The sequence below is a fragment of the Chionomys nivalis genome, chromosome 11 (genome assembly GCF_950005125.1).
Source record: "Chionomys nivalis chromosome 11, mChiNiv1.1, whole genome shotgun sequence".
NCBI classification, from domain to species: domain Eukaryota; kingdom Metazoa; phylum Chordata; class Mammalia; order Rodentia; family Cricetidae; genus Chionomys; species Chionomys nivalis.
The window spans coordinates 20,737,356-20,756,698 of NC_080096.1; the positions used below are offsets into that span (position 1 = coordinate 20,737,356).

Below are 19,343 nucleotides of genomic sequence, written 5' to 3' on the forward strand. Positions count from 1 at the left end.
CGCCAGGAAGCACCGGAGTCGAATTAGCGAGCGCGCCTTGGGCTTCGGCGTCTGTCGGACAGCGGCGTCCGCTTCCTCGGACCCTGTCCTCTCTTCGCGGTCCGCCGCCCGCCTTAAAACCCTCCAGGGACCCCCAGCTCCCTGCCCCGCCGACTCTTACTGGATGACCTTGGCCGGATCCCCGTGGTTGCCATAGATCAGCGCCCGCACCTTGGACGGCTCAGAGGAAGCGGAGTAGGAGGACGCGGTCCGCCTGCGGCGGAGCCAAGTCTCGAGGAGACCCGCATGCTGAGGCACCCGGGCTCGCGCCCCTGTCAGCCGCCCGCTGACCAACATGCCGCTACCAGCGCTGTCAGAAGCCGGCGCGCCGGGTCACGTCATCAGCCCGCGACCGCAAGCCTGAGCCTCGCCCCGCCCCGCTCTTGGCCACGCCCCCTCCCCTTTAAAGAGGCGCTCGACTCTCTTGCCCAGTATCTGCGTTGGTTGGAAAAACGGCTCCGGGCTTGACGTTGGGGAGTGGGGTGGAATGGCGTAGGAAAATCAGGAACCTGGAGAAGAATTCAGAGCCAACCAAAGCAGCATTCCCAGCGAATAGAGTCTGGGACTGGCCTATAGTTGCGAATATTGCTCGCAGTGTGGTGTTTCATTTGGGGAAAGTCATTTACATTTTGGCCTCAGTTTCCCCTTTCCACCATCTATTGAGCTATCACCATGCCCTTTAAAGTATCCCTTCCTCTCATCTCCAATTCCCCAGAACAACACCGGACTTTATCGCCGTCGCCACCACCACATCATCGTCATCATCGTTGTTATATATATATATTTTTTTTTGAGACAGGATTTCTCTGTGTAGTTCTGGTTGTCCTGGAACTTTCTCTGTAGACCAGGCTGGCCTCAAACTCGGAGATCTTCCTGCCTCTGCCTGCTGAGTGCTGGGATTATAGGTGTGCGCCACCAGAACACGGGGTTTTAAAAGTTACTTCTCTGCCCCAGCTGACCGGGAAGCAGGAATACCACGCTCAAATCCTAGCCCTGTTCTTTTCCTAGCTTGATCAAATGAGACCTGTAAAGATGCAGGGTCTCTGGTGGAGAGAGGACATAAGCACAAATAAACCTCTGGTTGAACCTTCGTACGCATGCAAGTGTGCACTATTGCAGTTTGAAGGAAAGGAGTACTCTGTTGGAGGCAGGCTGGAACTTTTGAGGGAGGAGCTGTTGGAGTTAGTCCTTTGATTCCAAATCTGGGTGCGTGGAAATTATATGAGGTTTTGTGGAATATTACTTTAACTAGGCCAAGATGTGTTACATTTGTTTCTGCTGTGGAAGATTAACTGTGTAAAGATGTGTTACGTTTGTTTGTGTTGCATTTGTTTAATTATGTAAAAATGAGTTGCTTTTGTTTCCCCTTGCCTGTGTAAGGCAGCCAGCTGATTGGGCTAATAAAGAGATGAACAGCCAATAGCTAGTCAGAGAAAAGATAGGCGGGGCTGATGGGCAGAGTGAATAAGTAAGAGGAGGAATCTAGGCTCAGGAAAGAAGAAAAAAGGAGAAGAAAGGAGAAAGAGCAGGGCTTACCCAGGGCCAAAAGCCAGAAGCCAGGCAGCTCCAGACACTGAAGGAAGCAGTAAAGTAAAACATACAGAAAGAGAGAGAGAGCCTTGAGGAAAAATGTAGATAAAGAGAAACAGTTTAAATTAAGTTACAAAAGTCTAAGAAAAAAGTTCATAAGGTCCCTCTGCAGCAGAACCCTCTAGGTGACATTGAGATATTTTTATTACCTCCCCCCCAACCCACCCCAGTCCTTGGGTAGCCAACTAGCTGGTGAAACAGAAGCAAGAAGTCCTGGAGGCTGGACTTCATCTCCCCAGACATCCCTATAAACCTGCACTTTTGTTCTGGCCATCTGGGTTCATCCAGGCCACAGTCTGAGAACCACAGATGAAAGTCTTAACTTTGCATTCAAGACAATATGTACTCCCTGTCTTTCCTACTTTATCTTCTTCTCTTTCATTGTACATAGCCTGTGACCCAGCTACACCTGACCCCCACCCTCAACTTTGGCTAGTTCTTCCTTGTTTTATGTTTTTTTTTTTAAAAGATTTATTTATTTATTATGTATACAGTGTTCTGCTTGCAGGCTGGAAGATGACACCAGATCTCATTACAGATGGTTGCGAACCACCATGTGGTTGCTGGGCATTGAACTCAGGACCTCTGGAGAGCAGCCAGTGCTCTTAACCTCTGAGCCATCTCTTCAGTCCCCTTGTTTTATGTTTTTATTCGGGTTGCTACTTCCTGAAATGAATTTTCCTGTCTAAACTGCCAGGGGAATTCCAGGTTAAGGTACTGTTTTATTTGTCAAGCCCAATGCCTTTGTATTTTCTCTGGGCTAACATTATGGCCTTTAGGATACGGTATCAGAGTTATTTATATGCCCACTTCCCCGTTCAGCTAAGTCTGGGGCCTTGTTTAGCTCATCTCCACGACACCAGCACTCAGTATGGGCCTGGCGCAGGATAGGCATCATAAATAGTCCATGAGTTGTAGGTAATTGAATTTCTTCTTGACCTGGCGTGGACTGTGGCACCCTAGCCTTCTCCTTAGATTTGGGACAGTCACTCCAAGCCAGGGCCTTTCTTCATCCCTCAAGGATTTTTGAAATCTGTGACCCCTTTTAAAAGCAAAGGGGCATGTTCTCTTCATCTGTCCACCTGTTGCTACCCGGGCACTTTCCATTCACCAAAGCTTCCAATGCTGTCCCTTGACCAAGGAGCAAGGGAATGGGGACTCTATCAAGTTCAAGTCCTGGTACCTTCATGGACTAACTTTGTGACCTTGGGCAAATAGCTTAAGCTTTCTGAGTCTCAGTTTACACACTTTTGAGATTACAAAAAAAAAAAAAAAAAAAAATTCAGTTCTATTCCCCCTGCAACCTGGTTGCTGGATAGTCTTCTGTTTCAGCATGTATTTCTAAATGTATTTCTATCTTGTCCTCACTTTCCCTTCTTGGGACGCTCAGTTTAATGCTCTGGTGCTCTGGTCCTCGCAGGCTTTGTGTCTTTGCCCCCTTCTCTGTCTCTTCCTGGAGTCAGCAGCAGTTACAAGAGCAGAGGTAAGGAGCCCTGGAACACTCAGTTCTTCCCTTTCTAGCCTCAGGGCAGAGTCTCAGTGTGAGCCAGCTGGGGAAAGACACAGGGAACAGGAAGGGTTCACATACACAGATGGCAGGATATGTTCTTAAATACATGCTTTCAATGTCCCCATCTCTAGTTGTTGGGAAAATAAAAATATCAGAACTCAAGCCCCTTCCCCTTATCACATCAGCAGGTTATCACTTTCCTAGGGTTTAACCTGAAACTTCCTCCTTATTCAGCTTCCTGTATGGTCTGCAGACCCTGGCATCTTCTCCAGCTGCACCCATGTCTCCTCCCCACTCTTTCATTCTGGCCTCCCTAAGTTCCTTAGACCCACCAGCCTATCTTTGCACAGGCTAGCTCCTCTGGCTGCAAAGTGTTCCTTCCCATCTGTCTGCTTGAGGCTGGCCCCTCATACTTGAGGCCTCAGATCACGCCGCATCATGCCCCTTCCTCAGCAAAGGCCTCTTGGAAAGTGTCATCTAAAGCGGGACCCCCTTCCCAGCGTTTCTTGTGGCCGAGCTTCATTTCCTTGAGGGTGCTTGTCTCCGACTGCAGCTCCATCTATTTATATTTGCTGCACCACCCCCTGCTGGAACGGAAGTTTCATGAAGCCTTCATGAAAGCAAGGGCCATGTCTAGAATCATTTGTCAGTTACCCACTCATTCAGTTGAGCCTGCCAGATACCCGGCCCGGAGGGACAATGCTTCCCTAGGGGAGCCCACATTCTGAAGACGGTGATAACTACCAAATCCATCAAATTGCAGGGATCTGTTTAGAACTGCAGCAACCCTTGACCCCCACTGTTAGTTCCTCTCACCTTTCTTCCTCTCCCCCCCCCCACCATGTAAGCTTCATGAGGGTGGAGATTTTTTTAGAATTAATTATATGTCTGTTTATGTGCATGAGAGTGCAGTGCCCTACAAGGCCAGACGTGGTAACCCTGGAGCTGCAGTTACAGGCAGTTGAGCCACTGAACAAGGGCTCTGGGAATCCATTCTGGGTCCTCCGCAAGAGCAGTATGTGCTCCTAACCACTGGACCATCTCTCCAGCTCCCAGAGAGAGACTTGTTCATTTTATTTTATTTTAATTTTTTTGACAGTTTTATATCTCCTCCGTGGCCTATTGAACCAATGACCCTATGTCTTGTCAATATTTGAGGAACAATGGGTTTTCAGATGTGCGGTTGTTTCTTACGCTGTTCAAGCCAGCCAACTTTGATGCAGGTCTTGCTGTTGCCTCAAACGGATGCATAATTATGGAAAAGTCATGCTCTATAAATCTCAGTTTTTTCAACGGTGTAACGGGATTACAGTGGTCTGTGCCTCCTAGGGCAATGGGGAAGATTAACGGAGTCCCAGCGGGAGAGGCACGTACATGACGCCTGGTTTTACGTAGTTACTGACAACTAGTTTGCTGGTGATTGTGCAAGAACTTGGCCTGGGCAGAGTTCCAAATTTATTACCCTGAGTAGCCAGAGGCTACTGTAGGAGACACGAGCGTTAATGAGAGAGGTAGATTTCATGTTTCTGAAAGTAAAAGCCAGAATTCTAAAGGTCCAACAACGATTTTTTGGTAGGTTGAAGAGTGCCCTGTCATTGGAGGGAGGTGGGAATGTATATTCCGAAGGGCCAAGGTAGAAAGAAGTTAAACAACGGAGGGGACAGAGGAACCAAGTGTCCCTGGATCACAGTCTCAGCCGTGAGCAGCAAATGTGCTGTCTGAGAATGTTGATTTGAATACTGGCACCCGCCAAAGGGTCTTCTCGACGGGGTGCCGGAGTGGGGGGGAAGGGCGCACCGGAGCCGGAGGGCCCAAAGACCCGGGCCGCAGTGAGCACCACTGCCAGCAGGGGACGCCTCGAGACCGCGGAACTCGTGCCCGGGGGCCTGACGTCAGCGCCCCGCTCGCTCGGGCTCCCGCTCTGGACTCGGCGCCAGTCCCGCTCCGCGCGGAGCTGCTCCGCTACGGCTCCGGCTCACCGTGGGTTCGGACTCCGGCTCCTGCGGCGTCGCCTTCACAGCAGAGGGTCCCCAGGACCGAGGCGGCAGCGCCCCAGCCATGGCCCGTGCTCAGGCTCTGGTCCTGGCACTCACCTTCCAGTTCTGTGCGCCGGAGACCGAGACTCCCGCAGGTAAGCGCGCGTGGTCCCTCCGAGCTCATCCCTCGAGCCGGGGATGGCTCGTCGCGCGTGTGCGGAGTGCGGGATGCTCGGTCGTATGCTCCGAGTGTTTGTGACCGCTATGTCCGTAGTTTGTGTGCGAGCTGAGGCTGCTTGTATGCCGCTGTGAGTGTGCTGGCGTGAGTGTTGTCTGCGTGGGGCACCGGCTGTGCTCTGGCTCGTGTCTGACGGTGCTGCCAAGTGGGTTGTGTATTTGAGTTTCGGTAGCTTGGCTGGAGTTGCGTCTGACACTGTGTTGCATTTGTTGGCTTTTTTGTATTCCCCAGGCGGGAGTGTTGGTGTGTTCGAGAACCCGCGTATTTGTTTTATGCGTGTGCCGCGAGGTTTCTGTGGATCCTTCTCGAGTGTGGGCCTAGGAATGAGTGGTGTGTGTGAGTGTGTATGTGCGCTCGCGCGTGCAGGCGTGGGAACGGGTAGGAACCTGTCTCTGTGCGCTGTGTCCACGAGTGTCCCTGTGGGAGTGTTTGGGATGTGCTGTGTGGGTCCGAGTGAATGCCAGGGGTGGGGAGAATGCGTGTGGGGAGCGTGTCTGGAGTGGATGTGAGTGTGTCGGTACCCGTTCGCCGCGTGGCTAGGAACGCTGCGAGCGTGGGGCGCTCCTGGGCCGTGGTCGAGTGTGGCCCGGACCCGAGGGTGTGTGTGCATGTGTGAGTGTGTATGATCGTGCGCGCGCGTGTGCGTGGCGCACCCGGCCGGAACAAGTTGTCGCGGTAGCGTCCCTTGGAGCCTGGGGCGGCCCTGCGGCTGGCGAGGGAAGGAGGGGGTAGAGAAGCTGCCGTGGCCGCCTACTCCGACATTTCGGGCCGTTTGTTGTTTCGCAAGTTCCGCGCGGCGCTGACTGGCGGCTGATCCGAGGCGGCGCCAGGGCCGCGGGGCGCCCGGGTGGGGAGGGCCGCGGGGCGCACCCGGCTGCGGGCGGGGCTGCGGCGTCGGGGGCCCCCGCAGGGCCTGGCTGGAGGCCGCGGGACGGCGTCCCCATCATGGCTCGCCAGAGGCGCCGGGGACGCCGCGGTCCCCGGGGACGCCGCCTGCGTCTGCTTTGCAACTTTGTGCGGCCTCCCGACCAGCCGGGCCCGCGTGTGCGGACGTGTGTGTGTGAATGTGTGCGTGGGGCTCCCGCTTGACCTGCGGTGTGATCGCACGCTTGAGTGTGCTTTGGAGTCTGGCATCCTTTCGAGGGTGTGTGCGTGCGTGTGTGTGTGTGTGTGTGCGCATTCGCCTGTCTGAATGTGTATGTCCAGTGCCTGTGTCTGCGTCCGCGAGCGCATCGCATCGTGTGTTGTGTGGAAGGTGTGTCGGTGTGCTTGTGTATGTGCGTGGCCCATAATCTCTTACTGAGGCCTCGACCCCAGGCCTCGCCCCTCCAGCAGGCGTGTTTCCAGGGCTTTTCTTCAAGGGCTTTCTCTTCCGCTGGTTCCAGCCACCAGGCGTGGGGTAGCAGGGAGCCGCCCCGGGTGGAAGCAGAGGGGTGACACGCGCTGTTGCCTCTGGCCCTGGGTCAGACTCCTGGCCGCCTGCCCCGGACAGCGGGCCTCCCGGGTTCTAGTTCACGGCCCCGCCCCCCTGGGGGGGGGCACCCCGGGAGCTGTCCTGGCCTTGCCCTGTAGCTTTTGGGGCCTTGCTATTGAGCTTCAGTTTTGACCTTCTGGTACCCGAGAGGGTGACCCAGGCAACCTGCCTCTTAGACTTTTCTCAACCCTTCTAACCTTCCCCCACTTTGAGATCGAACCCTCTGTACTTCCCCACCCCACCCCACCCCACCCTATCCCCTTGATTTGGGAACACATCTGGGCCTCAATTGCCATGACAGTGGGCTATCAGGATTGAGGTTTGGGAGAATGAGGTTATTCTGTCTCCTGAGCCTCAATTTCCCCATCTACTTCATGGAATTAATTGTGATTGTGTGTGATACTTGGTAGATATTTGAAGGCAGGGTTAACATGGGGTCAAATTTTGCCTCTGCTACTTGCTGTGTGCACGTGTGTGTGTGTGTGTGTGTGTGTGTGAGAGAGAGAGAGAGAGAGAGAGAGAGAGAGAGAGAGAGAGAGACCTTGAATAAGTCTCTTTACTATGGAAGTTCTTGGCACTTTTGAAGCTTTTACTATTAGAGACTGATTGAGAAGCCCTGGGAAGAAGGGAGGTGGCAGTCCCCTGTCTTCAGTCTAGAGAGTGATTCCAGTCCCCTGCCTACCCTCCCTTGTCACCCAGTGTGTGTGTGTGTGTGTGTGTGTGTGTGTGTGTGTAGGGTGTCTCTCAGCTGTGCAAACCTGGCACAGTAATTTATCCTACTGTACTCTGGCTCAATCTGTCTTTTTGATCGCTGGAGTTGTGGATGGCAGGAATGATGAGAGGTACCCAGAGGGCTTGTCAGGACAGCCCAGACTTCTCTCTGGGACTGAAAAGGGGGGCTAGGCAGGAAGCCAGGAGGGTGACCTGAATCCTATACCACACTTCCCGGCTGCCTCCTGCCTGCATCTGGTGTCAGGGGAGGTCCTTGGCCATATCCTGTTTTCTGGAAGCACGCTGCTATCCTCCATTCTGTCCCCAGCTGGGCTTGTAGGGTGACCTCCACACCCAGCTAGGTCAGCCAGAGTGGCAGGAGGTGCTTTGTGGCTTCCCTTTGTGTCTTACCCATGCCTCCCCCACCTCTCCCTTCTCAGCCATCTTCCACCTGCAGGAAGGCACCGGCCTCTTCCTTCCTCCCACTGTGCCAGAGTTCTTCCTAAAATGCACATTGTAAACCTCTCCTCAAATCCTCCTCGAAGCTCCCCAATAGGTCCCTCTTGGCCTGACAGTGCTCTAGCCCCTGGCTACCTGGCCCACCTCACCTTGTTTTGGGATCAGATGTTCTGGTTAGCCTTATTTACCAGTAGTCCCTAAGTGCCTCTTCTCTGTATCTTTTACAAACTGTGCTTTCTCCCCAGGACTCTCTGATTCCATATCTTCATATGTGAGTCCCTAGTTTGGTGAGCTTCCTCCAGGAAGCCTATCTTGGTTTTTCCTCTGTTCTAGCCCAGGAAAGGGAAGGTAGAAGTTGACTTTTATATGATATTGTAATTACAATCTCTTAGTCCTGTCAGCCTTACTAGATCAGGAACTCCGTAAGGAAAGTCAGTGTGGACCTTCAGTTACTTAGCGCCAGGGACAAGGCCTGAGCCTCTTTAGTCTGAATAAATGGATGTGACATCTAAGAATGAATGAAGCTGGGTGATACAGTTCAGCCCTGGGATCCAAGTACTGGGGAGGCTGAGGCAGGAGGATTGATTGCAAGTTTGAGGTCAGCCTGAGTTGCACCGTGAATTCCATGCTAGCCAGGGCAACTGACATCGTATTTAAAAAAAAAAAAAAAAAGCCAGAAAAGAATGAATGAAGTCAAGTGGGTCGAATCCAGAGCTGGAGGTGCCAGATGGGGGCGCAATGGCTCCACTGAACGTCGAATTGAAGGCTGAGGGATTTTTTTTTTCTCCCCTGGTAAGAATCTGGAAAATTCTGCTGGTGGATGGTGTTACATTGTGAAAAGGCCATGTCCAGAAAGTGTCATCTGGGAGCTATGAGTTAAAGAGGGTGAGTCCCTGGCAGAGACTGAAGGAGAAAGCTCTTACAGGAGGGCCTCTCCCCGCAGACTCCTGGTGCTTCTTACCCCTAGTCTAGCCCCACCCCTGGCAGCTGGCTCAGCTTGTCCAATCCCGCGAGTTCCAGCCTTTTGTGATCAGGACAACCGTTGGCGAGGCGAGGCATCGAGTCTCAACGGTCAGTCTGAACATGGGAGGAGGGCCCCTGTTTAGCAGGCATTCCTTCAATCTTCAGTCACAGATGGATTGTGGTCTGGGCAGAGGAGGCCAAAGCCTTCCTCCTGGATCTGAGGGACTGTCTCTGAGCTGGAGAGAAGAGAAGCCACCATTATAGGGGTTGGGGGGAAGGTGGACAGATGCTACAGGTGTGATCCTGCCGCCTGGGCAGCCAGAGTAGGGCATGTGTGTTTATGCATGTGTGTGAAATGGAGGCCAGGGCACAAGGCATATGCATGACGTGTCAGGGTGCCAAGCCTTCTGGTCACCTTGGTGTGGCTAGAGCGGGGTTTGGATTGGGAAGAGACACCTGGCAAACCCCCGGCATCTCATTCCTGGAATGGTACAGTTTCTGGGTGCCTCAGAGTAGGTGCACTGATCCCAGGGTGTGAGAATATTGGGGTGTACAGTGGCTCAGACCTGCAGGCTGGTGCCTCCAGGCTCTGTGGGCCCACGGACACATGTCCAAATCGCCTTATCCAATAAAGACTTCCACAGAGATGACGACAGTGCTCTTTCCTTGCTGGGGTGGCTTCTTACTCACATGTGGCTACTAAATTTATATTAGGTACAATTAATTAAAATACTAATTTAGTTAATCAGTTGCACTAGCCAAATTTCAAGTCCTCAACGGTTACACATTGTCTGCATGTTGGCAAGTAGGGGACATTCTCACACTTGTAGACTGTTCTATGGACTGTGTTTGTCTGAAACAATGGTTCTCAACCTGCATATCAGATATTCGCATTGCGACTCATAACAGCAAAATTACAGTTATGAAGTAGCAATGCAAATATTTTATGGTTGGGGGGGGTCACCTCAGCATGAGGAGCTGTATTAAAGGGTTGTGGTATTAGGAGTCTGAGAAGCTTTGGTCTAAAAGGATAAGGCTGGAGGAGCTTTAGTGTGGCCTGGGCTTTGCTGGTGTGGACAGACCACTGCTGCCCCATCCTCCACCCTCCCAACAACCTTCATCACACTGTGCCTGTCATTGCAGCTTCTCCTTTGCCCCTGGACCAAAGTGCCCTTTGTAAGGCTGTCATGTTGGGCTGCCACCCCTTTGCCTCAAGTCTCCCCAGCTCCCAAGGCTAAACCCCAAACTGACATGGCAGTTCAGGCCCTCCCTGGCCAGCCCATTCTTTAGGAACTGGCCTCCTCCGTGTCACTTGTCCCTAAACTCTGCTCCTACCTGTCTGCTTTATAATCCAGACCCCTAGAGCCTGCTGTGCCCTTTGCCGGGTCTCTACCTTCGCTCATTCTGTGCCTTTTGCTGAGACCCTCTACACTAGGTCTCACTAGTCCCATTGTCATTGTCACAGTAAAGCTGCCCTGCCCCCACCAGGCAGTGGGGGTGATCTTCTCTCTCCTAAGCCTTGCATGATCATAGGCTGCCCTTCTTTTGTGGGAAGCCTTCTGGGGGCTGAGCTGGGTGTTTGTCATCTCTGGTTCCCTTAGGTGCTCATGGAGTGTTTGCATTGGTTTGAACCCTTGGATACTCCAGGGAAGGCTTAGAGGGGGTGAAGGGAGGTCCTGGGGTACAGAGGGCTGTTAGTGGGAGGCTGATAAGCATCCTTAAATGGCCTGCAGCATGGTAAGTGGTGGGGCACCCCTGTGGTGCCAACTCTGAAGATGCTATGCCTGTGTGACTCTGGGGGATGGAGTGTGTGTGGAGTCTTGAATAGATTCCCATCACACAAAGCCCAGGACGTAGAATTGGACTCAAAGGGGACCAGAGAAAGGCAGTTGGGGTGGGGACGGGTTGAGGTTGGAGGCAGAAGCTAGAGAGCACTGAGATGGAATCGTGGGACACGGCATTGGGGATACTGTAGGTAGGACCTCAGTCAATGCTAGGGACAGGTCTGGGGCTGAGGGCACAGCTGGGGGGAGGCAGCTGGTGATGGTGATACCTTTGAGAATGAGACAGGTGGGGCTGGGGGGTAGCTGGGGGATGCCGGTAGGCAGATGAGGGACAGCAACTGGGAGGTGACAGAAGCCTGTCTAGAGATGGGTGAGTCTCAGCTGAGAGAGTGGGATGCGTGTTTTTAACATGAGCATGTGTGCATGTTTATGTGAGTGTATAGCAAACCTTTTTCTGTCCTGCCAGCCAGCTCCCAAATCGTGACAGATTTATTATTAATTATGAAAGCTTAGCCGATAGCTTAGGCTTGTTTCTAGCTAGCTCTTGTAACTTAAATTAACCCATATCTTTTAATCTGTGTTCTCTGATGTGGCTCAGTCACCTTTACTTTGTAATGCACATGCTGCTTGCTCTGCATCTCCTGGCATCTCTGCCCTTCTTCTTCCCAGCGTCCTCTGGGCCTGGAAATCCTGCCCAGCAATTGGCTGTACAGTTTTTTCATTAAACCAATCAGAGTAACACATCTTCACCACATATAAAAAGATTATTCCACAACACGAGTGTGTATCCTTCTTGTCATGTTATGCATGTGTGTAAATGTGTGTTTGAGGCCTAGAATGTCATGGGTTGGAACAGGGGCTCTGAGACCACACCATCTGAGTTCTCCCGGTTTCCAGTTTCCTGCTGTGAGTAATGACTTCTCTGGGTCATGGAGTTGATTCCACTTGGGAAATGAGGATGGAGATGTTACACAGAGCCCAGAATGATGTGGTGGCTTTTGTATTTAGACATATTTAGTCTAGAACACATCCCGGTACATAGTGAGCACCATGTAAGTGTGAATTATTCTTAAATGTGTGTGTGTGTGTGCGCGTGCGCGCATGTGCAAGGCTCCTATGTGCTCGAGAAAGATTGTTCTTGGCTTCCGATGAAGTCCAGGCCTGGGGAGAGGTGATGGTGGTGGTGGATGGGGAGGAGTGAGGATCCAGGCTTGTTGGGGCAGGCACTTCTCCCCCATCTGCCTCCTGTTCATCCCACATCCTATGCCAGGCTTTAAACCAACGGGCCCCTCCCCTATCCTGTCTCTCCTGTCCTGCCCCATACTGCCCTACCCTGAACTGGGGGCTCGGGGACGCAGTGTAATTGTCCAAAAGATTTTCAGTAGAATTCACTTCTATGTTGGCCTGCCAGTCCTCAAAGACCCTGGTCAGATAGAATACCTGGATTGTATGCTGAGGTTGGTATCACCTGCCCTGTGCGTGACAGTGCCTTCATCCTGGGCCTTTGGAGAGTCACTGGAAGATGTTGGAGGGTGAGAGTAATGGTGGACAGAAGCCCACAGGGCAATGGAGGCAGGCGTGGCTGAGTGGCTTCCCACCAGTCTATCCCCAAGAGACTTCTACAGTGTGCCCCATAGCACCTTCACAGTGTACCTGTGTCTGCCTCGCAGTAGACAGAGGCACTGTTTCAGCCCTGGCCTTCTCATATGAGTGTAGCCTGGGTTTCTGGACCTGGTGTCTGTACTGCTCTGCAACTCAGTCTATGTGAGCCCACTGCAGGGACGCTGGGCTACAGCGATGTGAGCTCACTTCAGGGACGCTGGGCTACAGCAATGTGGGACTTTTCCAGGGTTTCTGTGTACTCCACTTTTGCAACATCCTGCTCACCAGAGCCTGCATCCTGCAGCTGTCCTGCCATGCTCTTTCCTTGCGGTTCTCTTCCGTGGTGTGGTCCTTGCTCTGCCGGATACCTGGCTTACATTGGGGGGGGCGACTCTTTCCGGGTGTTTGGGTGGAGAACCCTCACACAGCATGGCACCTGAGATCAGTGCATGGCTTTCTACAGCCATGCCACATGTTTACACTATGCAGCAGTCTGTTGCATCAGATGTGTAGACTCACCTGGCCTTTGGGCACAGCACCTCACATGGTGGCGCACTGCCAACACGTGGCCTACTGCCACTACCCTGCATGTTGGTGTCTGGTGCGCTGCAGTTTTTGCAGTAGGCATCTGCACTGTCCTGGTCATGGGGACCCTCCTGTTTCTAGGCACAGTTCCTCTGCATGCTGACCCCGTGTTTCAGATATACAGTATACATTGATTGCCCCATTGTCTCATGGCTTCACTGGCTATGAGTCTAACAGCCCAGCCTCCACACTGCCCCCATCACAGCTACCCTGAAGATGCCTCTGTCATCTCAGCCTTTCCCTGAGTGTGTTACAATGGAGGTGTCCAGGTGCTGGCTGTGGGCAGCTTTCTGTGGAGAGTCGTGGGAGGGTCACATCTTGGTGCGTCCTCAATGCAGTTCCCCCCTGTTTCATATTGCACATAGAACTTGGGCACTTTTTGCTGAACGTGGGGCAGCTTGGGTTTTGCATTGCTTCCGAACTGCATAGGACTGCCACCCGGAGAGTCAGCCGTGTTATGCATCTGTTCTCTGTAGGGTTGTGTTGCCTGACTTTTCCCGGGGAGACACAAGCAACCGTCTATTCACTCCACAGACCAAAGAAACAATTCTATCCAAGTCTAGCTTGGTGCACGGAGTTTAGTGGGTTTCCTTGCAGAAACACCGGTACCTAAAAGGCAGCTGCATTTAGGAAAAGCCCACCCCAGCACGGGGAATTTCTCCTGAAAGCCTTGTCCCCGGCAGCTTGCAGAGAGTCTTCTCTCTCCAGGAGCTGTGTCTGCTTATATAACCTCAGAGCAGGTCTCGGGAATCCTGTAACTTCCCCAGCTTCTGGAGCCTGCTAGATTGTGTGACTGCCTCCTCTCTTCTCCCTCCAAAAGGAGATGTTTCCATTGAGAGGAAATGGCTTCCTGCCAGGTTGTGAGCACTCTGCCGAGCTTCCAGACCCAGAGCCCTTGGAACCAAATCCATGGCTCCACAGGGCATCATCAGGGTGCCACCTTTTACCCATCCCTGGAGGCTGTTCCTGTTCTGTACCAGGTCCTATGCTGGAGCCTCCCACCTTCCATTCTGCCACCCCCCCACCCCAATATGGTGATATATACCCGAAATGAATGTGGTTCCACACTGCACAGCCCTGACCACTTCCATGCCTAACGGGAATCAGTGCTGGGGGCTGTGTGTACGACGTGCTCTGCAGCCTTGCACAGAACTGCGGGAGTCTTGTCTGTTGTGCTCTATCTCCAGCACACCCCATCACAGCGGGACACAGCCCTCCCTCTCTGTGGAGCCTGCGCACACCTTCACTGCTTTAGCCCGCGGTGTCTTTATCTGGCTGCTGTGCAGGGCATTTGCCCCACAGAGGATCTATGTGTTCTGCCCGTTGTACTTCTGCACGCATCTTAGTCTCCCCCCCACCCCGATACATGGTGTCCAGCCCTGGACTGCCAATATAGCAGTCCTCTCGTCGACTCTGGAATTCATTGTGTGGGCAATAGGGATGGGAAAGGGTCTACTGTGAGTTTGTCAGCTACCGCTGGCTTCCTCTCATACTCAGCGGAGATGGCAGGACGTTGGCATCGCTAGGCTCTGTGTTGGCTCCTTTGGTGGTTCCAGCTTTCTCCGCCTGTGGCCAGCCCTGGGCGGTCTCCCAAGTTGCTGCACTCTATGTGGTTATAGGAGTATTTTACTGCCACCGCACTGTGCTTCTTATTAGTTATTTGGTAGTTCTGGGGGCTGACCTCCACTTGGATGTGTTAGCATAGGGCTAGGCTATAGTGACATCCTTAATGTAGTGCAGTTGGTCGAGGTTAGACCAGGTGGGATCTTGGTGTTAAGAAGTCTGGGCCCACTTGGCCATCTGCTGTATACGGGGCTTGGAGATGGGGTTCAAAGGCTTCAGAACTAGTCCATAACTTCAGGAAGGGAGGAAGGGAGAGGACTGAGTAGGGCAAGAATATCCAGGGTTGGGTTCAGTAACCTAGAGGTGGGGGTGGGGATGGTGGACTGGGCTGGCATTGTTGTTGGGTTGTCTGTGGGGTCCCTAGGCTATGGTTGGGTTGTGTCTGGCAGTGTGAGGTCCCAGACTAAATTTACCATCTGTCTAGAGAAGTTTTGTTTCTTCTGGGGCTACCCTTGGGAACTGGATGTTTTGTTGACAAAACAAAGAGAAGGCGAATCTCACTGCAAACAAGCTCTGTTTACGCAGGGTCTTTAGAAAACAGGGCTGCAGGTGCAGCAGGCCCAGAGCACACGCCTTGTCTGCCCTGGCTAGAGGAGGACAGGCTGTTGACACACACACACACACACACACACACACGCACGCACCTCTCTTCCTGCCATGTACAAACATCCACCTCCCCCAGGCTCATGCCCACCACAGAATGTATCTATGTATTTCTGCTCACAGATATGTTCCATGATTCAACTTTACAGAATTTCTGAGCGCCCTTGCTGGCAGACATCCATGCCCTCTTATGCACACCATGGCCTGAAGACACCACCTGTTATTGTTTGTATTGTTATTACTATTGGTTCATTTGCGAGAGGGTCTCATGTAGCCCAGCCTGGCCTGAGGATGACCCCAAACAGCTGACCTTCATGCCCATTTGTCCATCTCTCAAGTACTGGCCTCGGAGGAGCGCATCACCATACCTGGCGATTGTAAACTCACACAAATGAAATCAGAGCCAGAGCCGTAACCCCTGCTCCCATTTCATGGTTGAGGAGCTGAACTGGGCCTGGCCTAGAGACCCAGGGCTGGAGCTGACCAGAGATCATTGAGAAGGGGTCATGCAGTCTAAGGTCACCCTGGATGGAATCCATTAGCCTGAGAGGTCATCCTGACTGTGGTTAGAGAAGGCAAGTCACATGTCCCCAAGTCATGAAGGGACCCAGGGGCCCAGCAGGACTAAGATACAGATTTCCTGGTCTGTAATTAGTTGAGTGTTTTTGTACCAGTGGTCCTGGTAGGCTCACAAGTAGGTCACACACACACACACACACACACACACACACACACACACACACACACACACAGGAGTGGTGGTGGAGAGAGAGATAGGGAGAGGGAGACCCCTGGAGGGACCATCCCAGGCCCCTCTCCAGAAGTTGCTGGTTTCTGACATCATCAGGCCCAGAGCATGCCGGATGTGGATAAACCAACCATCCCCCTTCTTCCCAAATTGTGGTTGACGGTTACTCAGGCAACCGCCTGGCCAGATTGGGGAGATTAGCAAAGGAATGTTGCTGGGCCAGTTGGAGCTGAGGCTGGGGGAAGCACTGGGGTCCTGCATACAACCTATCTATCTTCTCTGAGAGCTCTCTACAGAGATGAAGTGCTCAAAGAGGGACCTTGTCTTCGTTCCCTGTTCCCAGCCTAACTTACAGCGTGCCTCAGGGACTTGAATTGGGCTGGGGAATGAGTGTGTGTGTGCACGCGCACGCACATGTGCCCATACACGTGCATGTACATACTCTCTTGACTGGAGTGTGTGCTGTTTGTATTCAGAATGAGACTTCAGGTCTCCTTTCTTGCTAATCTGACACCAGGTTCCAGACCATGTGGTAGCTTGGTCCCTAGCTCGCTCTTGACCTGTTGCACTCTGGAAAAAAATGCCTGTTTGAACTACCAGAATCCAGGCATTCCCTGCTCCAGCACCTCCTATGGCTCCCCAGTTAGGAATGCGATGGAACTCCTTATCCTGGCATCCAGGACTTTTTAAGAACTGGCCTCAGCCTCTGGTTTCCTGTCATGTCAGTCAGCCCAAGCTCCTCTGGCTCAGTTCAGGTGTGCCGACACCCCTTCTCTTCGTGTGTCCTTTCCAAACCCAATAACCTTGACCCTTCTTAACTTTCATTTCCTCACCTTTGCCCAGGTGGGAAGCCCCCCAAAGCAAGATAGAACTTTTTCTCCCCAGCCGCCCTCCCCATGTTGGCGCTCAAACCTAGGGTCTCACCCACACTAGACAAAGCTCACTGAACTCCACCCATTGCCCTTAATCATTCTTGCGCCTCTCACAGCGCCCATCGCGGCTCATCCTACGCTGTGCTGTTTGGGGAGACATGGCTGGTATGAGAGACCAAATCGGGATCTTGTTTTGTCTGTGTTTGCTCTCACTGTACAGCCAGGTGGTTTAATTTGTGTCGTCTGCACATTGCTTCTGTGTGGCCCCTGAGTGTCACACACTCTTGGTCCATAAGACAAGAATAACAACAGCACTATTTCCTAAATGCTGAGTTCCTCATGCAGGTTGGTCAGGGTAGTCCTGGTGGGCATGGTGATAATCGGTGCCCCCTTGTGCTGGTACTGAAGCCGTGGTAGGAGGAATTGGCTGTTCCTATCCCTGGGGGAGCAGGGGGAGGAGCTGAGATGGAGTTGAACTGGGCCTGGCCTAGAGACCCAGGGCTGGGGCTAACTAGAGATCTGAGAATGGTCACTCTGGCTAAGAGGTCGCCCCGGATGAAATCAGTCTGTCTGACTGTGGTTACACAGAAAGAACAGGTGTCAGCCAGGCTAGTGGCTATTTGACTGACATCTAGGGGAGTGTCGTATGGGTAAGATTGAGTCACTCTGGCCAGGCACGATTGACAAAAGGTCAGCCTAGGGAGGGTCAGTCACTTGGAATCATGTAATTGTGGACTGAGCAGAGACCCCAGTTTGGCTGTTAGTCTGAGGTCAGTAAGCTCTGGGTGGGGTAGGAGCCCTGTCTGGTCATGTGCCTGACTCAGGACTGATGGGGAGAAACCACAGGGCTGACTGGCTACCTCAGGCTTGTCAGGGCACTGGAGGAGATGCCTGGGGCAGCCACTTTGCCTTTGTGTAGGAACCAGAAGGGCCTTGACTCTAGCCTGGGATCCAAGTCATACTTTTTCCTACAGTCTATCCCAGTGATTGGCCAGGACCTCCAAAGGCAGGAAGTGAGTGCTCCCCTCCTCCTGGAAGACCACTCACTGACTACCTTTTCAAGAGGAAAACGGGGGCCCTCCCAACACAGATGACATTAAAGCTCACTTACCTCATGCCTTAGGGCTCGGTGCTGAGTGGAGCTTTCAAACAAGCACGCAGAAAGCACCATGGATCCCTTACACCAGCTCCCCTGCCCCAGTATGCTCGGTGCAGGCTCATGCAGATCTCATTGCTTCCCATTCTCTGGTGGGGTTCAAGGAAACAAGAGACCCCAACAGTGACGAGCCCAGGCGTGCCTAGCTCTGCGTGCGTGTTTTCATGTGCCGGGTTCTCTTACAGGGCTGGTGGAAACATAAAAACGGTAGCACACAGTGAGTCCTCCGAGGGAAGCCGCTCCTTGCCTGCCCTGCCCATGCCACTTACCTGGTGGCTTATTGTCTGGCCTGCCCTCTGCCCCCCTTTCTTGAGACCTGGAAGAAACTCTTCCTGCCCCTTCTCATATTTCTGGGGAGTGTGGGCTTTGGATGGGCATGATTTCAAATCCATTTACTTCCCTCATACGGGAACAAGCGGCACACCTGAGCTGGTGTTTCCTGAGTGCTCAAACGCGTTGATGTTGTAAATCTTCAGCAATGCCATGTGTGGATGGGGAAACTGAGGTTCAGAAAGTGGAAGCAATCTGCCCAGGGTTGCTAGGGATGTCAAACGGCAAAGTCAAGATTCCATCCCAAGTCTCCAGCATCCACCCCTGAGCCACTGCTCTGTACCATGGGCAAATGCCTTTGCCTCTCAGAGCCTTGGTCACCTCATCTGTCAAATGGGTCTGATAGGCAGGCAGGATGGGCCTGGCCTGACTTCCTGCCAGTTCTCTCAACACTGGTTTGCTCGAGCTGCATACACTATGATTACAAGCGTACAAGTGGGTACAAGGCCCAGCTCAGATCCCTTCCTGAACCAGTGCAGCGTGGGGTTATTTGATGCTAACTCCAGGTGCTGATGAACCAGCTGAGATACAGTGGACCTCACCACCAACTGAGGGGTTTGCACGTATTTCAGGCCCCTCCTTCACTTCCCTGTCATTTAGATTTTTTTTGTTTTATTTTTGAGACAGGGTTTCCCAATAGCTATGGAGCCAGTACTGGGATTCACTCTGTAGACCAGGCTGACCTTGAACTCACAGAGATCCGCCTGCCTCTACTCCCAGAGTGCTGGGATTAAAGGCGTGCGCCACCACCGCCTGGCATCATTCAGATTATTAGTCTTGGTCTCCAGTCACCAGAATTAGCATCCTCTAGTCACATATGTGTTCATACACACAGAACCATACTATGTCACATCCCTGGGGACAGAGATCGAAGGTGACTGACTTTGGGCAGTGAATGAATACCCTTGATGTCTGTCACATTGTCACCTGACACAGATAGTGACATTCAACCTTTGGTGCTTAGCTCATGCTATGCTGGGCCTCCATTTCACAGTCGGTGAAATGGGATGAGTCTAGGGCTGATTTTGACTGGAGGCTCTATGCTTGCAACAATAATGATGGCTGGTTTTATCAAGGAGG

General features: G+C 52.6%; 2 protein-coding genes across 10 annotated transcripts in view; one reads left to right on the top strand and one right to left on the bottom strand.

The window, feature by feature from the left end:
* Positions 1 to 358, bottom strand: part of Mecr (mitochondrial trans-2-enoyl-CoA reductase) — a 29,244-nt gene extending 28,886 nt beyond the window's left edge. The window contains exon 1 of one of the 2 annotated variants that reach the window (XM_057785559.1): positions 211 to 358. In XM_057785559.1, the coding sequence (XP_057641542.1) occupies positions 211 to 287 (77 nt within the window). In that variant the 5' untranslated portion in view covers positions 288 to 358. Of the gene's footprint in view, positions 1 to 160 lie in introns of both variants that reach the window. The other variant, XM_057785558.1, reaches the window with a different exon arrangement.
* Positions 359 to 5,061: 4,703 nt separating this feature from the next.
* Positions 5,062 to 19,343, top strand: part of Ptpru (protein tyrosine phosphatase receptor type U) — a 73,893-nt gene continuing 59,611 nt past the window's right edge. For 6 of the 8 annotated variants that reach the window (XM_057783444.1, XM_057783445.1, XM_057783446.1 and 3 more), the window contains exon 1: positions 5,062 to 5,270. In XM_057783444.1, coding sequence (XP_057639427.1) covers positions 5,198 to 5,270 — 73 coding nt within the window. In that variant the 5' untranslated portion in view covers positions 5,062 to 5,197. Of the gene's footprint in view, positions 5,271 to 8,697; positions 8,883 to 19,343 lie in introns of those variants that run through there. The other 2 variants (XM_057783452.1, XM_057783451.1) reach the window with 2 other exon arrangements.